Here is a 15,306-nt window from a genome sequence, read left to right as displayed (position 1 = left end):
GAAAGCTGTCGCCGGAATGAGGATTCCCCAGACACCCTGTCTCAGGTGGAAGGCGAGGAGCGGGAATTCTAGTCTTCACATACCTAGGAAGCTGCTCTCGACACCACCAGCGAGTGTATTGGTCAGAGGTGAACTCTTTTTGTTTTTATTTTCTAAAAAGATGTTTATTTATGTATTTTCAGAGCAAGGGGAAAGGAGGGAGGAAGAGAGGGAGAGAAACATTGATTGGTTGCCTCTTGCATGCGCCCCGAACCAGGGGCTGAAGGCACAGCCCAGGCCTGTGCCCTGACCGGGGATCGAACCAGCAACCTTTCGCTTTGTAGGATCATGCCCAACCCACTGAGCCACACGGGCCAGGCCAGGCCAGAGGTGAATTCCTCTAACCAGCATTTTTCAAGGTGGGTGCGAAGAGCTTGCTGCCCGGCCTGCAGGCTGCTGATAGCTCCCAAACAAGGAAAGGGCTGTAGGTCCGAAGTGTTGGGTCAGCGGTGAGCTGAGCAGATGTTTTACTGCGGAACTTCCACCCTGTGACTTTCAGGGAAGCAGAAAAAGGAGGCCGTGAGTCCAGACTTCTAGACTGTGGAGTTCTTCCTTCTCAAAGCTCCCTCCCAGCACATGCGCCCCCCCACCGGGAGGCCGGGGAAGCCTGTGGACCCCCTCTCAGATCCACATTTTTAAATACAAAAAAAAATTTTAAACATAGAGGGCGGCAAAGAAAAGCGATTGTGCTGAAACCAAATGTCACACTGCTGAAAATATTTTGCAATATTTAAACATGGGCACACACTAGTATGTGGGCTTCTTTTTTAAGGGGTCTGGTAACCACCGTTGTTTCAGAATATTCATGGCCGTAAATGATATTTCAGGATATGGTCAATACTCATTATTTGCAGATTCTGTATCTATGAATTTGCCTACTTGCTGAAATGTTCTTGTATCCCCCATTCGACCGACCAGTGGAAAATTTCAGTCTCCCGCCCTGCGAGTCCCCGGCCGAGGTTGAATAAGGCAGAGCTCCGCCTTTCGGAAACGAGGGTTCTTTTCGCGGTTTATTTGTTGCCACATTTCGGGCCCCTCTGTGCTTCTCGTCGATGGTTTCCCTGCTGACAGTGTCACCCGAGTGGGATGCTATAGCGCAGTCCAGTGTTTCCAAGGACAAGGAGGCCGCGATGGGCCCTGTGTGAAGACAGACAGACGTGTGGACAAGCTTCTTCTGGGTGTGAGTCCCGGGGCTGCTGGCCCTCAGTTCAGCGATAATCCATCAGCTGTACCTGGGACAAGGCACCTGTACACTGGAAGCACTCCTGAAACAAGGTTCTGCATCGATGGGCCGATGACCACGTGGTGATGGGAGGGCTGCTGGGCTGTCACCCGTACTTCTCGGCCAGCCTAGGAGCAAAGGCTCAGTGCCAACTGAGTGTTCGAGGCAGCCGTATGGCTGAGCACAGCTGTCACGAGTGGTAAGAGTCGATCGTATCTGCAGCAAATGCAATGTGATAGGAAAACATTCGCGGCAGAGACAACAGCAGCAAAAGCAATGCAAGATGGCGAACTTCACTAGTATTCTCGGAAATAGACAGGAGAAGACCCGTAAAGGAACTTGGAAGCATTTTAAAAAGAGGGTGGATTGGATAGAATTCTTCCTAAAGGAAGACAACATTTCAGCGCCGCATTCTCTGGGTGCATCTTGACACTGAATGATTAAGATTTCAGATTAAAAAAAACCCCAGTAACTAAATAACATTATGACAAGTACTGGTATTTTGGTGCTTAAAAATCACAGGAGATGTTGGAACACAAGAACCAGTGATGTGATTAGCAAGATGCCGTATGTGGGATGTGGAATGTAGGAAGAAGTGTCTGTTGACAGGGGTGTCAGGGAGTACACAGAGTGCCCCCCCATCTGTGCGTGCCACCAGAGATGGGCAAGGGAGGCGACCTGCCAGTGAAAAAGGGGCACAATCAGATTTTTCGGCACTCCTGTGCCTCGGTGGCCAGAAAACTTCCACAGCACGGCACACAGAGTGTGGGTCCCCCCATGGCTCCCATACAAAAGAAACTCGATACAGGGCTTCCCCATGTCGCAACAATCCTGAAACTGTGCGTGACTTCACTGATAAGAAATGGTGTAAAGAAACTCAACGACATTATCAACCACAAGCAACTGCTTTTATTCTTCGGTTCCATCTGCAGACAGGGGCATCATCACAGAACCACGACAAGTACTGGTTCTTGGGGAGCAGGCAACCTGGTTGCTCTGCCCAAGAATGTCAGACAATCTTCCAAGGAAAGGAATGTTTTCTAAGGAAAGTCATTGTCTTCTGACCTCGTGGGGGTTGTGGTGTTTGTCAACTTAAAAAACGCGTACATTGCTGTGATTTGTTTTCTGTTTCTAAGTAAATATGCAGGTTTGTACCTAATTTTCTGTTTATAGTTTTTGGGGGTGAGCGTCTTTGGCAGCCAGCCAGCAGCCTTCCCAGGAGGAGCCCTCGTTCAGGGTCGCCAGTGAGGCCGGGTCAGTCCCTGGCACACTGAGACCCTGACCCTGACCGTGACCCTGACCCTGACCTCCACCCTGGATAAGCTGCTGGATTTCCCATTTGTCCTTACAACAGTTAGCCATTCAAGGGCACAGATGCTCCCTTGGTTGGAATGGCACCCGAAGCACCTGATTCAAGGTGACATGCGCGTCGGCTGGGGGGAACTGAGACCCCAGCAGCTCACAGAATCACACCGTCGTGCAGATAATGCGCTTAAAGGGGGAAACCACCGCAAAGGTGCTGCTGCGGAGAAGCTGCGAGTCTGGGAGAGCGCAGCCCCTGCAATAAGCTCCCGTGTCCCGGAGCTCCCAGGAGCGCACGTCCCTCGGGCACCTAGTGTCCCCCCTGGTCTCCGAACACCTGTTCAATCTGGGGGTTGAATGGATTCTCCTTTCCCAGCGCCTCGGGCCACCGGAGCTGCACCTTGTCCCAGAGCCCGTCGGCCAGCAGCTGCAAAGCCACCTGCGGAGAGGAGGGAACCACAGGTTACAACCGAGGAAAACACCGACCCGTGAGGTTTCCTCTGTCCTCCGTGCGGCGGGCACGCTCTGGGACGGCCCCCCGGGACTCCTGCCTCCGTGTCTCTGTGTGCTCCCGCTCCGTGGCCCAGGGTGGGACCTGACGCGTGGTTCTGGCCAGCAGAGTGCGCTGGGGATGAAAGGCTGTCACTGGAGCGAGGATGTGGCGTCCTGTAAGATCCTGCTCTGCTGGCAGCGTCCCTCTGGAGACCCCCCAGCCCACCCCACCACCGGTGCGTTGCTGCAGGAGGCAGCCCGCATGGCGAGGGGCTGCGGCGGCCTCCTGCTGGCGTCCGGCGAGAAGCTCAGTCCCACGACCGCAAGGAAATAAATTCTGCTGACAACCCACGAAAATGCAAAAGCTATTCTTCCCCTGTCGAGTCTCTGGGTGAGGACGTGGCCTGGCCGACATGCCTGGACGTTAGCCTCGGGAGACCCTGTGACCTCGCGCCAGCCCTCCCGACTCCCAGAAACCGTGAGGTAAGAAATGAGGATTGTTACGCTGCTCCCTGTGTGCTCACTGGTGATTCAGTGATGGCGGTGCCCTCTCCCAGAGAGCCATTTGTCCTTCACCTGCAGACAGCTCACGTTTACTGCTGGCCTGAGGCTGGGGTCTGGGAGTGGGGGGCTCCCAGTCTCATGAGCGAACCAGGCAGGAAGGGGTGGGGGCGCCGAGTCTGCTGGGGTGGGAGGGGACAGGTCTTCCCAGAAGAGGGTGACGGCTGAGCTGAATTTTCAAAGAAGGGCTCACCAGGTGGGTCACGTGGGGAGCAGTGAGAGGGCAGAGGGCATGCCGTGTGTGTGCAAGGGCACACAGGTGTGGTAGGAGTGGCAGGTAGGGGACCGGCGGGTGCCCGGGGGGTGAGGCTGGCCAGGCAGCAGGGGCCGGTGGGACTGGACGGCGCTGTGGGTGCGGAGTGGGGCTGGAGGCCCGTGTCTGGCCCCAGCCCGATGCTCACTCTGCGGCTGCACTAGCAGGATCCATTGTCCAATCCTCTGGCTCGTCTCGAATGTGCTTTTGACCAGCGGTCTTCCTGGGCAGATAACACCCTCATTCAGTTCTCGAGCGGGGCCTGGCCGGGCCTGCAGGCCCCAGCTGGCTCGGTGGGCACTGGGGCTTTTCATGCTTGTGGTGCAGGAACCGCGATGGCCGGTGGTCTCAGAGGGGGACGCATTGCCCCGGGAGGATGCGCGGGGCCGGCCTGACTTTGCTCAGGGCAGGTGGACCTCGGCCCCAGGGGCAGGCCCCGTGCCCCCTTCCCACTGGCACTGCCTGTGTGGCGCTGGGCGGCCTCCTCCACCCCTGGGGCTGCAGTTCTCTCGTCTGCCAAGCCGGCGGGCGGGAGAAATGGTCGAAAGGCCCCTCTGGGTCTCACTTGTGTGCCAGGCTTAGCCGTTGTCGGGAAAAACAAGAACTGATTGAGTTGCTGCATTAAATGTTCCCAGCGTATCAATACGCTCCGGAGCCCGCTGAGCTGGACCCCAAGTCCCGGCCATCTAACTCTGTAATCTCGGCCACAGCCCTGTGGTGTCCAGCACACCACACACACACACACACATCACATCACATCACACGCACCCCACACTGCACACACCACCTACACCACACCCACCCACACGGGCTGACTGTCCAGCGGCTGTTTCTGGGTGGGGCTGACCCTCTGACCCTCACAGCGGTGGCGGCCTTTGAAGACAGAGGCGGGCCTCCCGGCGGTGTCGCCTGCTATTTCCCCACACGGAGCCTGCCGCTGGGTCTGTAGAGGACTAGGGGTTGCTCTGTTTGGTCTGTGGCCTGTGAGCTTGACACCCACACGCTGTCCCCCCTGACAGTGATGTGGGGCCGAGGCTTTGCAATCACCCACCTCCCTGTCCAAAGCGACGAGGCAGCAGATGAGGCAGAGGAGACGATACACAAACAGAGGTAAAAGGACCAAGCTCAGGCTGGAGCACGCGGCGGCCGCTTGGTTCGAGAGCCATGGCCGGCTGCCACTCCAGGGGGGATGCAAATATCCGAGTGCGCGTCGCTAATACCGTGAGTTTAACAGGAGAGAGGCGTTGCTATCACTCAACCAGAGACGTGTGATAAAAACGACCCACTCTGATCAGTCATTCCTCTGAGGGCCATTTCCTGAGCACCTACTGGGGGGTCGTCCCAGAACGAGCCTCCTCTCTCGTAACTCCCGCCATACACTGGCACAGGCGGGGGGTGGGGGATGGGGGATGGAGGATGGGGGTGGTGTGCAGCCCTACTTCTCTTTCCTGACTCCAGACGAGCTCTTCCCCAAATGCAGGCGGTGATGGTGCCCTCTCAGTCATAGTTTAAAATGGTAAAGCAACGCCAGCTCCTTTGAGAAACATTTAAAAAGGCAATAGGGCAAGAAGAGAGAAACCCAACGAGTGAAAGTCCATCTGCAAGTGTAATAGAGAGAGACGCCGCTAGCACCGGGCGTAGAGGCTTCCTGATGCGCGCGCGCGCGCGCACGCGCACACCACCTGGACCCCTCCGTGAATATCATTCCGCAGCCCCTCCCGCCGCCGTGTAATTTACACACAGGGACGTGAACTCCGGTTGGCGCGCAGTCCCGTGGGCGCTGACAAGTGCGTGGAGTTGAGCCATCACGCCCATAACCATCTTTAATCTGCCACCATTTACTTGGCTCTTACTGCAAACATATTTCGGTGTCACTAAAGGTAGACCGAGACCGCCGGTTTCCCTCGGTGCACCGCATTTCATCAGACGGATGCACGCTAATTTATTGTGCCCGCGGAGACGTCTGCCGCGCCTGTCCCTAGCACTTGTCATCGGGACCGGGGAGGGAGACAGGGTCCTCCTGCCCGTGCACAGCGGGTGGGGGAGGGGTCCAGAGCCTGCCGCGGCCACTCACCCTGCTGCACAGGCGCGTGGGATGAACTCTAGCCCCCCAGAACCCCGGCGAATTTGGGGGTTCTGATTTAGTGGGATCTTCCGGTCAACTGAGCCAGGCCCTGCGGGTCTCGTCTTTTTTCGTGGACTCTCTCAGGGCCCGGTGACAGGGCCCAGACAGCTGCCCCGTGGGCGGTGCTGGTTTGTCCAGGCATCATGGCCATTTGCAGCACGCATGGCCCTTCCTCAGGTACGCCCACACCTGCCGGTCACCGGCACGTCTCTGCCGGGCCCCATCCAGGTGCTTCTGCGGCGCATGGCCACCTGCCTGTCTGCCTGCGGCTGCTGCTGCTCAGAAACGCCCCTGGTGCCCGAACCAGGTGGGGGTGGCTGGTCCACGGTGAAGGCTCCTCTTTGAAATTCTCACAGAAGGGGAGACTGAGCGGGGCGACTTAACACCCCCTTGGCTGATGGGAGGTTTTGGTGAAACAGCCCTTTCTGTTTTTACTCAATGCTCCCCATCTCCCCAGGATCCCAGCGTGAGGTCATAGCGAGGGGAGGGGGACCTGCTGCCGTTTCTCGGTTGGGCCCTGGTGACAGCCTCCTGCTGGCTTTTAGGATTTCCCTCCTTCTGATAATAACTTTTAAGTTGAGCCAGGTGTCTTTGCTGACCCACGTTTGTACTCATGTTCAGTGTAAGACACGCCCAAACCTGGAGAGAATTTTTATAGGATTGTATGTGCGTCTGATGACAATTGCCGGGGAGCAAGATCGCAGATGCTCTGGGGAGTAACAGCCTGGCAGTTCTGTGTACGCACTTGGAACGGAGGGAACATGAGCAAGACCCCATGAGGGTGGGAGAAGGCAGAGTGGGGATGAGGTTATGGGGTGGTCAGCGAGATTCTGTGCTCTCTCCGGGGTGGTTTCTCTTGTATCAGAGCTGCGTGAATCTAGTAGATGCACAAGGACGATGGGCAGGGCTTGCTTAAGGGAAAGAGAAACCTGTTCCTGAGAAGTTATGCGCTGGGGTGTGACTGCCCACCAGGACCTGCCCATTTAGGAATTTGTGGTCGGATCCCCCTGAGAGGTCCCTTCCCATAGAACCCCCCTTCTGTCCACATTAGGGTGCGTTCTTCCCTAGGGGCGTCCCTGGTTCTCCAAGCAAATGCACTGTGTCAGGCAGGTCCACCCCACCTGTTCGTGAGATGCGCCCGGACAGGACGGAAGCCCAGCGCTGGCCGCGGCAGACGTTGCCTGGAGTTCCCCCACGCTCCCGCTTCGTGGGCTCACTGTAGATACTTTGCTCCGGAAACAGAGCTCTTGAGTCAGTCGACCCTAAAATCAAACTCTGCAGAGTAGCTGCATGTTGGTAATACTTGCCAGAGAGAAATGTAATTCAGAGCCAGATTATGTAGTTTGGGCCACAAGCTTTTCATGGCTCCGCCCCTGTTCCATTGAACCCTTGCTGCACTGGTCTCCAGGGCGCTGCGAAACCAAAGTGAGACACTCGCCCTGAATCTGTCTGTCCTGCGGGATGCAGGCTCCGGGCGACGTCGGTAGGATGCGCTTCCACACCTGTCCACAGGGCGGGCCTGGCTTTGCTTCTCCGGCTTCTTCGCCTGCCCGGGAACACGGTCGAGGGGGCTTCTGACCCCTTCTGGTCCCCTTCATTTTAAATCTGTGAACTTCACCGCCTGACTGTGGTAAGGCGTACGCGACACTGAGATTTAAGGCTCCAGCCCCTCTGTCTTGATTCAGTATCGGTACCCAAAACACTCGTGCTTGTCGGTACACAGCGCAGACAGAGAGACCTGGTCCCTGAAGGTGTGGGCGGGGCCAGCTGAAAGTGACAGCTGTTTGAGGGCTCCCGGGACCCTTGTCACTGACAGCAGAACATCTTTGTTTTTGTTTGTTTGTTTTGAAGGAACCTACAAGTCTGTCCGGGAATTTGGGTTCCCAGGAGCTTACCTGTTGAGACAAATAAAAACCTGGGGGCCACAAACTTATTTACAACCAGTCCACTGAGTATATATATCTTGTCTGCTTCATGCAGTGTACAGGGCTCAGGGCCCCAGAGAGGGGAGGGGATTGCCGCCATGGGACGTTTCGTGCTTGCAGGGGGCTTTTAAGAAGATGGTTGGAGTTGCTATGGGCACTTGAGCGGAGAGGAGGTTGCTTTGCTTAGAGCTGTGCTGGGCAGAGCTGCTAGCACAGGAGGTGCCCGGGGTGTTTGGCTGGGTGGTCCTGGGGTAGCCGAGGGAGCTGGCCTCCCCGTGTGTCTGCGTCTCTTCCAACGTTCCCTGTTGACCGTGGTCCGATTTCAGGCCCCAAGATCTGTTAAGCGCCTCTTCAGAGGCTTAGCTCTGCAGAGATTTTGAAAAGTGGTGGTTTGAAAAGGTCGCCTGGCTGCATCTGAGTCTGGGGTCTTTGCGAAATCAATTTCCTTTCCTAAGGCAAAATTTCTTTGCATTTTTGCCAGCAGTCACACTGTTATTCCCAGCTCTCTGCTCCGCCCGCTCTCGCCAGAGTCACCTCACGTTCTCCTTGGCCTTCCTCCCGGGGAGTTCTTCTGCGAAGAGCCGCGATGCCTGCCCGCCTTGCTCAGTCACACCGGTATAGTCCCTCTCCTTTGAGTGTGGCAGGACCTGTCACCTGCGTTTAATGGTGGCCCCTCCCCACGAACCAGCTAGGAACTGAGACCCTCAGTTCAACAGGCCTCAGGGAATCCAATCCCACCAATAAGCACGTATGCTCAGAGGCAGATCCCTCCCCAGGCTAGCACACAGTGAGACCCAGCCCTGGCAGACACCTTGCTTAGTTACAGCTTGGGGTGGGTGGGGTGGGGGGGGGGACACTGGGGCGGAAGACCCCGCTGGGCCGTGCCTGGATTCCTGGCCACGGGAGCTGTGAGGCATGAAATGTGTGCCGTTTGAAGTACGCCGTATGCAACAGCCGGTAACTAAAACACTTGTCAGCCTTAATCTTCCGGGAGCTGTACTTTCCTTCGCAATGTGACGACTTGGGCCCATGTCATCTCCGCAAGTGTCTCCGGCTCTTCCCTAGAAGCTGGTGGTTCCCTAACCTGCCTCCAGGCCAGACCCTCTGCTGAGGTCAGAACCCGTGTGTTTGATCCAGTGGCCGTTTTGAGAGTCCCGTCCAGACACTGTGCAGGCAGCTCAAACCCTGCGCGTCCGCACCTCCTTCCGCCGAGTTTCCTGACGTGGCCGTTTCCACACCTTTGCACCCAGCCGCCCAGTCCCGGGAGTGGTCTCCGGCCCCCCTGCCGAATCCCAGCAGCCAGCAAGCCTGGCACTTGAACTTCCTTTCTGCCGCCCTTACAATGAAAAAGGCAGTTCTCGAAATTCTGCTTCTGCACCTTGGGACGGAGCTTAAAGGTCAAATAGTTGTAAGTCTGTATGTTGGGAATTTTTCAATGTTTGTTTGTTTGCCATACAAATATAAGCAGAGGTTTGGTAGTGAGTATACTTCGGCTTAAAAATGATCAGGTATGAATCATGACTTTGAACTGTTCAGCACAACCCGTGTTTACATCTATTAAACGTGTTTCCCTAAAATAATTGGAGCAGCCGAACCAGTAGTAAGTACTAGGTACTTCCTGCTTCTCGGTCAGGGTTTTAGGACAGAATGGGCCAGCGTGGCGAGGGCTGGGCCCCTGCTGGAGGAAGGGGACCTCCACTCCGCATCTCTGCCCCTCCGTTCTCCTACCTGTCTGGATGAGTGTGGCTTCTTTAAATCCTTGGTTGTCAGACCTCCACACGGCTCAGTCTTCTGACAATGCTGGGTAATATTTTCTCTGTACTGTAGCTGTGTTTTTTGCTAATGTTGTGTGCGGAGGCGAGGCGTGTGTACCTACACCTCCGCCTTGGCTGGTGGTCCTTCTTTTAATATTATTTTTGTAATAAAGACACATCATAAGTCAGTCCACTATGTGTTACAGATGAAAATGGAGCTTCCCTGGGTTGCACAGGGTTGTGCAGGGAAATAATATTTCCCTGAAATGCACAGGGTTGAGGCAGGGAGGGACGGAGCTCTGCTGTCCATCCCCCTTGCTTTCCTCTCACAGCATCCTTCCTAGAAACTTCCGTGGAAGAGATGTCTCACAGGGCTCGCTTTCAGGAAAACCTGTGATTTTTGTGTGTGTACCTGGCCTCATTTCTCTCACGGAGGCTGTGGCTTGTGCCCCTCTCTGCCCCTGAAAAGCCCAGAGCTGATGTTGCAGGCGCTCGCCGACGTCTCTCGGAACTTCCCTGCACACATCACATGAATATGGATTGCGGACATGACGCCAAGAAGGCAGGTAGCATTCTACCTTGTTTTCCTTTCACTCAGTTTTCACTGTATTTTCACTGACTCTTCTATTAAGCCACATGTGTACATCACCTTAAATAATCTCTGGCATGCATGATTCTATTAAAAAGGGTAACAGCCTTGGTTGGGGCATCGTCCTGTCCACCCGAGTGTCGTGGGTTTGATCCCCAGTCTGGGCACCTGCAAGAGTCAGCGGGTCAGTGTTTCTCTCCCTCTGTCTCAAGTTAATAAACCTATGGTCAGGTGAGATTTCAAACCAAACCAAACAAACCCTGACAGATAGCGTTCAGCCACCGCTGTGTGGGCGTGCTCACCTCGTTGGGGTGGAATCCATCCACGGGCTCGATGAGCTGCCAGGGCTGCCCGCCTCTCTGCTGCCACTTCTTCGTAACTGCAGGGCACACACACAGCCAGAGGGTTAGTGACACACCACCACCGCCACAGCGGGAGCGCAGGGACCGTGTGCGCAACGTCGTCGGAGCCGCCCGCTGCCCTCCCGGGCCGTGGCCACCCAGCCTGGCCTCCAGGGGCCATTGTCTCGGGTTCGGGGCTTTCTGAGAGGAAATGATCTTCCCGGGGTGTGATTTGCTTTCCCCCCTAACTCAGGAGGAGGACTGTGAGAATGCTGGGTAAATGTAGTTAGTTGCACAGTGAGGAAAGGCAAGCGCCCAGATATTCGACACCCATTTTAGTCCATCTCGTTTCCCAGTGGCCAGTGGGACAGGGTTGTGGGGGCAGGTGGGGAAATCAGACGTTTCAATGTCGCCTTTCACAGGCCACCGTTGCCACATGCTGCCTGCCCGTGGCCAGCCGTCACCATGAAAAATCATACTGTTCGTCCAAAATGTAATTATGTGAAATTATCTCAGTATCACAGTTAGAGTGAACAGGGCTACAGAGGAAATAGTTTGAGCTCCAAAGTGATGAAAAGCAATAAAACTGTCCTTCCATAGGAAATTTAAAATCTTAGAGAGCCTCCAGGGGGAAAAACGTGACCACCCCCCCCCACCGTCCCCTGGAGCGGCCCATGTCCTCACTTCCCCGGCGTCTGGACAGGGGAGCACGCACAGCTACAATTCCTCCGGCCCGTCCCTCCTTACCCCACGGGAAACCCAAGGACAGGCGCCTGTGCCCTCTTTGTTTCTCCCTCACTTGCTCCAAGGGAAGGAGTAGAAATTCTGCAGGGGGGCTTTGATTGGACAGAAGAAGCTGGACTTCCCTAGAGCTGAATCGATATTACTCTGCTTTTTTAATTAGCCCTAAGATCACAACCTGCCATCCCCACCTGCTACCCAGTCCCTGTCCCCGAGGGGCTGCAAGCCCTGCTGTCCTTCTCCGCGCTCAGGAGCGAGACCCTGCTGGTGGTCTGCAGCCCCCCACCCGGGGCCGCCAATGCGTGGTGGCGTGCCCCCTGGCAGGGTGCCTGCCGCCACGGAGACGCTCTTTTATATTTTGCATCTGGGTTTTGTGGGAGGTTGTTGGAAGCGGCAGCTGCTGGAAAGTGGCTTGTGCATTTCTTGGGGAGCTCAAATTGAGGACAATGTCCATGGCGTTCTCCCAAGGGAGACATCGCTCCGTGCTGGCGGAGGGCGCATCCCGCTGAAGGAGTGGAATGTGTCTGCTCTGCTGATGGGAAGCTGGGGGCCAGAAGGGTGCTGAAACCACAGGAGCGGTTGCGCAGGCCGAATGGGCGGAGCCAGCTGGCAGACCTCAGCACCTGTCCCCGGCCGTCGGTGCCCTGCACAAGGCAGAGCCCCGGGGAAGCTCGCCTGTCCTGGCTTCAGTGCGCCTGGCTGCTTTGCTTGCTTCGGAAGGGGAGACCTTGGAATCAGACCTTCTGCTGCAGGTTCCTTTCTGGCTGCTCTGCCTTTCCCTCTGGACCTGACCCTTCACGGCCCCTGTGGGCTCTGGCCCGCCCTCTGTGGGAGTGAAGGCTGTGGCAGGCGGTCCCTGCTGGTCCTGGTGCACCTGCTGTGCACCCACCAGTGCTGGGTTCAGCTCCTCTTTCTCCCCCTCTTCCTCGAGAGGATGGGCCTGTTTTCCCACGTTATAACTTCATGCTGACTCTCTCTCTGAGCCACCTCTAATCGGGACAGCAAGTGCGCGTCCAGGAAGCGCCGGGCACTTGCAAGTGCTTCTTCAAATGCAGAGCCAGTGTCACCCCCGGTCACCCGCCTCGATGCTTTTGTTCCTTTGCAGCATCAGCCTCATTGTCACCTGGCAGCCCCACAGGGTCCGTGAAGTCCCCCCACCCAGCAGCCTCCTAAGAGGTTGGTCTCCCAGTCCTCTCTGCGACTTCAGAGGTGACACGGCTTCCCTTCTGCCTCCGCTCCATTACCTCACCCCTATTCTCACCATCCTTTCTGTCCTTTCTCCGGCCTCTCCCTTTGCTTTTAGGGTGGTTTCACCTTTTGTGATAAAAATGTTAAAAAGAGATACCCTGGCTGGCATAGCTCAGTGGACTGAGCACGGGCTGCGAACCAAAGTGTTCGATTCCCAGTCAGGGCACATGCCTGGGTTGCAGGCCATGACCTGCAGCAACCACACGTTGATGTTTCTCTCTCTCTCTCTCTTTCTCCCTCCCCTCCCTCTCTAAAAAATAAATAAATAAAATTTAAAAAAGAGAAAGAAAAGAAAGCATGAACAAAAATCCCAATTGGCTGTTGAGTTCCCAGGCTACGGAGACAGTGGGGACCGAGCGCAGTGAGGACCGCAGACTGAGCCCGCTGAAATGCTAAGGAATCGCCTGAATAAAACACGAAGGTTGTATTAGAGAGGTGGACCTGAACCCGACCACCCACATGGCCTCTCAGGACACTTTCTGTCTCGCCGCATTTGCAGAGAAGGTTGAGTGACAACTTGGATGCAAACCTGTGTCCTCACTGGCCAAGAGAAAATTCCAAACAGAATGACCGCAATCGGGAAATGTGGAAACCCACAGTAGAAAGCAAACTAAGCCCCATTGGGGATGCGCGGTTTCAGCGACGATCGTGTTCCTGGAGAGGAATGTTCACTAGGAGCCCGATTTTGAAACAGTCAGACTTGCTTATACCTGACTCTTCCTCTAATGCAATTCAGTTTTGGCACCTAGGCTTAAAGTCAGTCTGGGCTCTTCCCATTTTGATTTGAATTTCCGGTGCACGTTGCTACCGACCACACTAAGAACCCTGGCCCTTGCAGAGAAGCAGAGATGGTGGTGGATGTTATATTTGATGGAACAAATGAACATAATCCAGCCATCAGAATTAGTGACTGTTTTTCAGAACGAGAAGGGATAATCATTCCTATGCCCCTTGGAGCAACGGAGTGATCCCGTAAGGTAGGGATTCTGAAGAGAAAACTGCAACCAAATCATAACGGAAAGAAGAGGGATATTGATATTGACCTGCTAAGTTCCGCAAGGCAGCGGGTACAGCTCAGGGCGGGGGCCGTGGGAGAGGCCCGCACTCTGTTGTGACCCCACCCCCTCAGTTCTAAAGGACAGCAGCGGTAACACATCCCTCTCCGATCCCCCGCCCCCGTCTCCCCCTCATTAGTGGGGCATTACGAGGGAATCCGGCCTTGAGAAGACCTGGCTTACATGGAATGCTCTGATGCGTACTCAAAGACAAGCCACGGGTTACCAAGGCCACAGTCCGTCTATTCACAGTGGAAGACATCCTTTTCGCACATGATCGCTGTGTTGACAAAGGTTGCCAGTTGCCACGTATTTGCAGACGTCAGTGCTAACACTTAGGAGAGTCAGTAACACAGGCGAGAGTGTAAGGTCTCACCTGTGTCGTGGCGAGTGCCAAACAGAGGGACCCTTTCTAGTTCGCGTATCTCGGGGTGGAATTTTGCTGCCCCTAAAAACTGCAATGCCAGACGGTGGTCTCTGCTTCTGCCCTGAGTGAGTGGACAGTGGGGGGTCCGCAGGGGCAGTAGGTTAGTTGGTGCGTTTCCTTCCCACCTGGGGCTGCCATTCAAAACAGGCAAATGTAGGTGTCCTGGGGTTTGGTCATAACGTGTTTTCCTCATCTGCGACGTCAGACAGACCCTGCTCATGACCGGCTTCTCAGCGAGGCAACGGAAATCGTGGAAGAAGGTGCATGCGACCCTTGGTGGTTCCTTGAGGAGCAGCAGCTCTCCCAGGCATTTAGAGAGAGAGATTAAGCCCTGGCTGGTGTAGTTCAGTGGATTGAGCACGGGCTGTGAACCAAAGCGTTGCAGGTTCAATTCCCAGTCAGGGCACATGCCTGGGTTGCAGGCCACGGCCCCCAGCAACCGCACATTGATGTTTCTCTCTCTCTCTCTTTCTCCCTCCCTTCCCTCTCTAAAAATAAATACATAAAAAAATCTTAAAAAAAAGAAATGAAAAATACTTAAAAAAAAGAGAGAGATTAGAATCCTGCTCAGCACCAGGACGTCCTGGGCTGTAGCACCAACAGACGCACTGGGGATCTAAGGATTGGGTTCACTCCAGAGGACTCACCCGTGGAAATGGAGGGTGGCGGGTGGTGCATTTCAACGGTCAGTGTCCAAGTGGCACCTTGCCAGCCAAGTGGCCTATCCCTTCCTCTCTTTGGGAGGGGTGGCACAGGCCAAGATCGAGGACATTCCCCACTCCGCTGCCCTTCCCTGAAGGGGGGAAGCCTTGCTACCTCTGTTTCATTCCTAACTAGCCAGAGGGTGAGTCAGCAAGAGGCAGGGAGAGCCCTGGGAGATGAGCAATCGATCACCTCTCGGGCCTGGCGGAGGCCGTCGGAGCGGAGAACAGATCGCTCTCGTGCCCACCCTCGGGGGACAGGACCCGCGACTGCAATGTGCTCTGTCATGATGTCACTGTTGGCATCTAGCTGATTATTCATGGGAGACGGGAGCAAAGGGAGCTAGACACTGAGCTTAATAAAGCAGAGAGCCTGAGCCCGCTGGCCTCACCAGGGCGCTGCAGCTTCTCACGCCCCAGGGGACCACGGCGCTGCCGCTGTGAGGACAAGAAGGGGCTGACAGGCACTGAGGTCACCAGCGGGACACCAGCCAGCGCTTGGCCTGGACCCTTCGGGAAGGCACGGCCTGT

The 15,306-nt window shown here is 55.6% G+C and overlaps 1 protein-coding gene across 1 annotated transcript in view; it reads right to left on the bottom strand.

Moving 5' to 3' along the window:
* Window positions 1–2,156: 2,156 nt before the first annotated feature.
* AOAH (acyloxyacyl hydrolase) overlaps window positions 2,157–15,306 on the bottom strand; it is a 133,788-nt gene continuing 120,638 nt past the window's right edge. The window contains exons 20-21 of the mRNA XM_045827765.1: window positions 10,565–10,641; window positions 2,157–3,002 (exon numbers count right to left, since the gene is read on the bottom strand). Coding sequence (XP_045683721.1) covers window positions 2,874–3,002; window positions 10,565–10,641 — 206 coding nt within the window. The 3' untranslated portion in view covers window positions 2,157–2,873. The remainder of the gene's footprint in view (window positions 3,003–10,564; window positions 10,642–15,306) is intronic.

This window comes from Phyllostomus hastatus, unplaced genomic scaffold, assembly GCF_019186645.2.
Source record: "Phyllostomus hastatus isolate PE091 unplaced genomic scaffold, TTU_PhHast_1.1 phas_scaffold_78, whole genome shotgun sequence".
NCBI classification, from domain to species: domain Eukaryota; kingdom Metazoa; phylum Chordata; class Mammalia; order Chiroptera; family Phyllostomidae; genus Phyllostomus; species Phyllostomus hastatus.
This window is presented reverse-complemented; position numbering and strand designations above follow the sequence as displayed.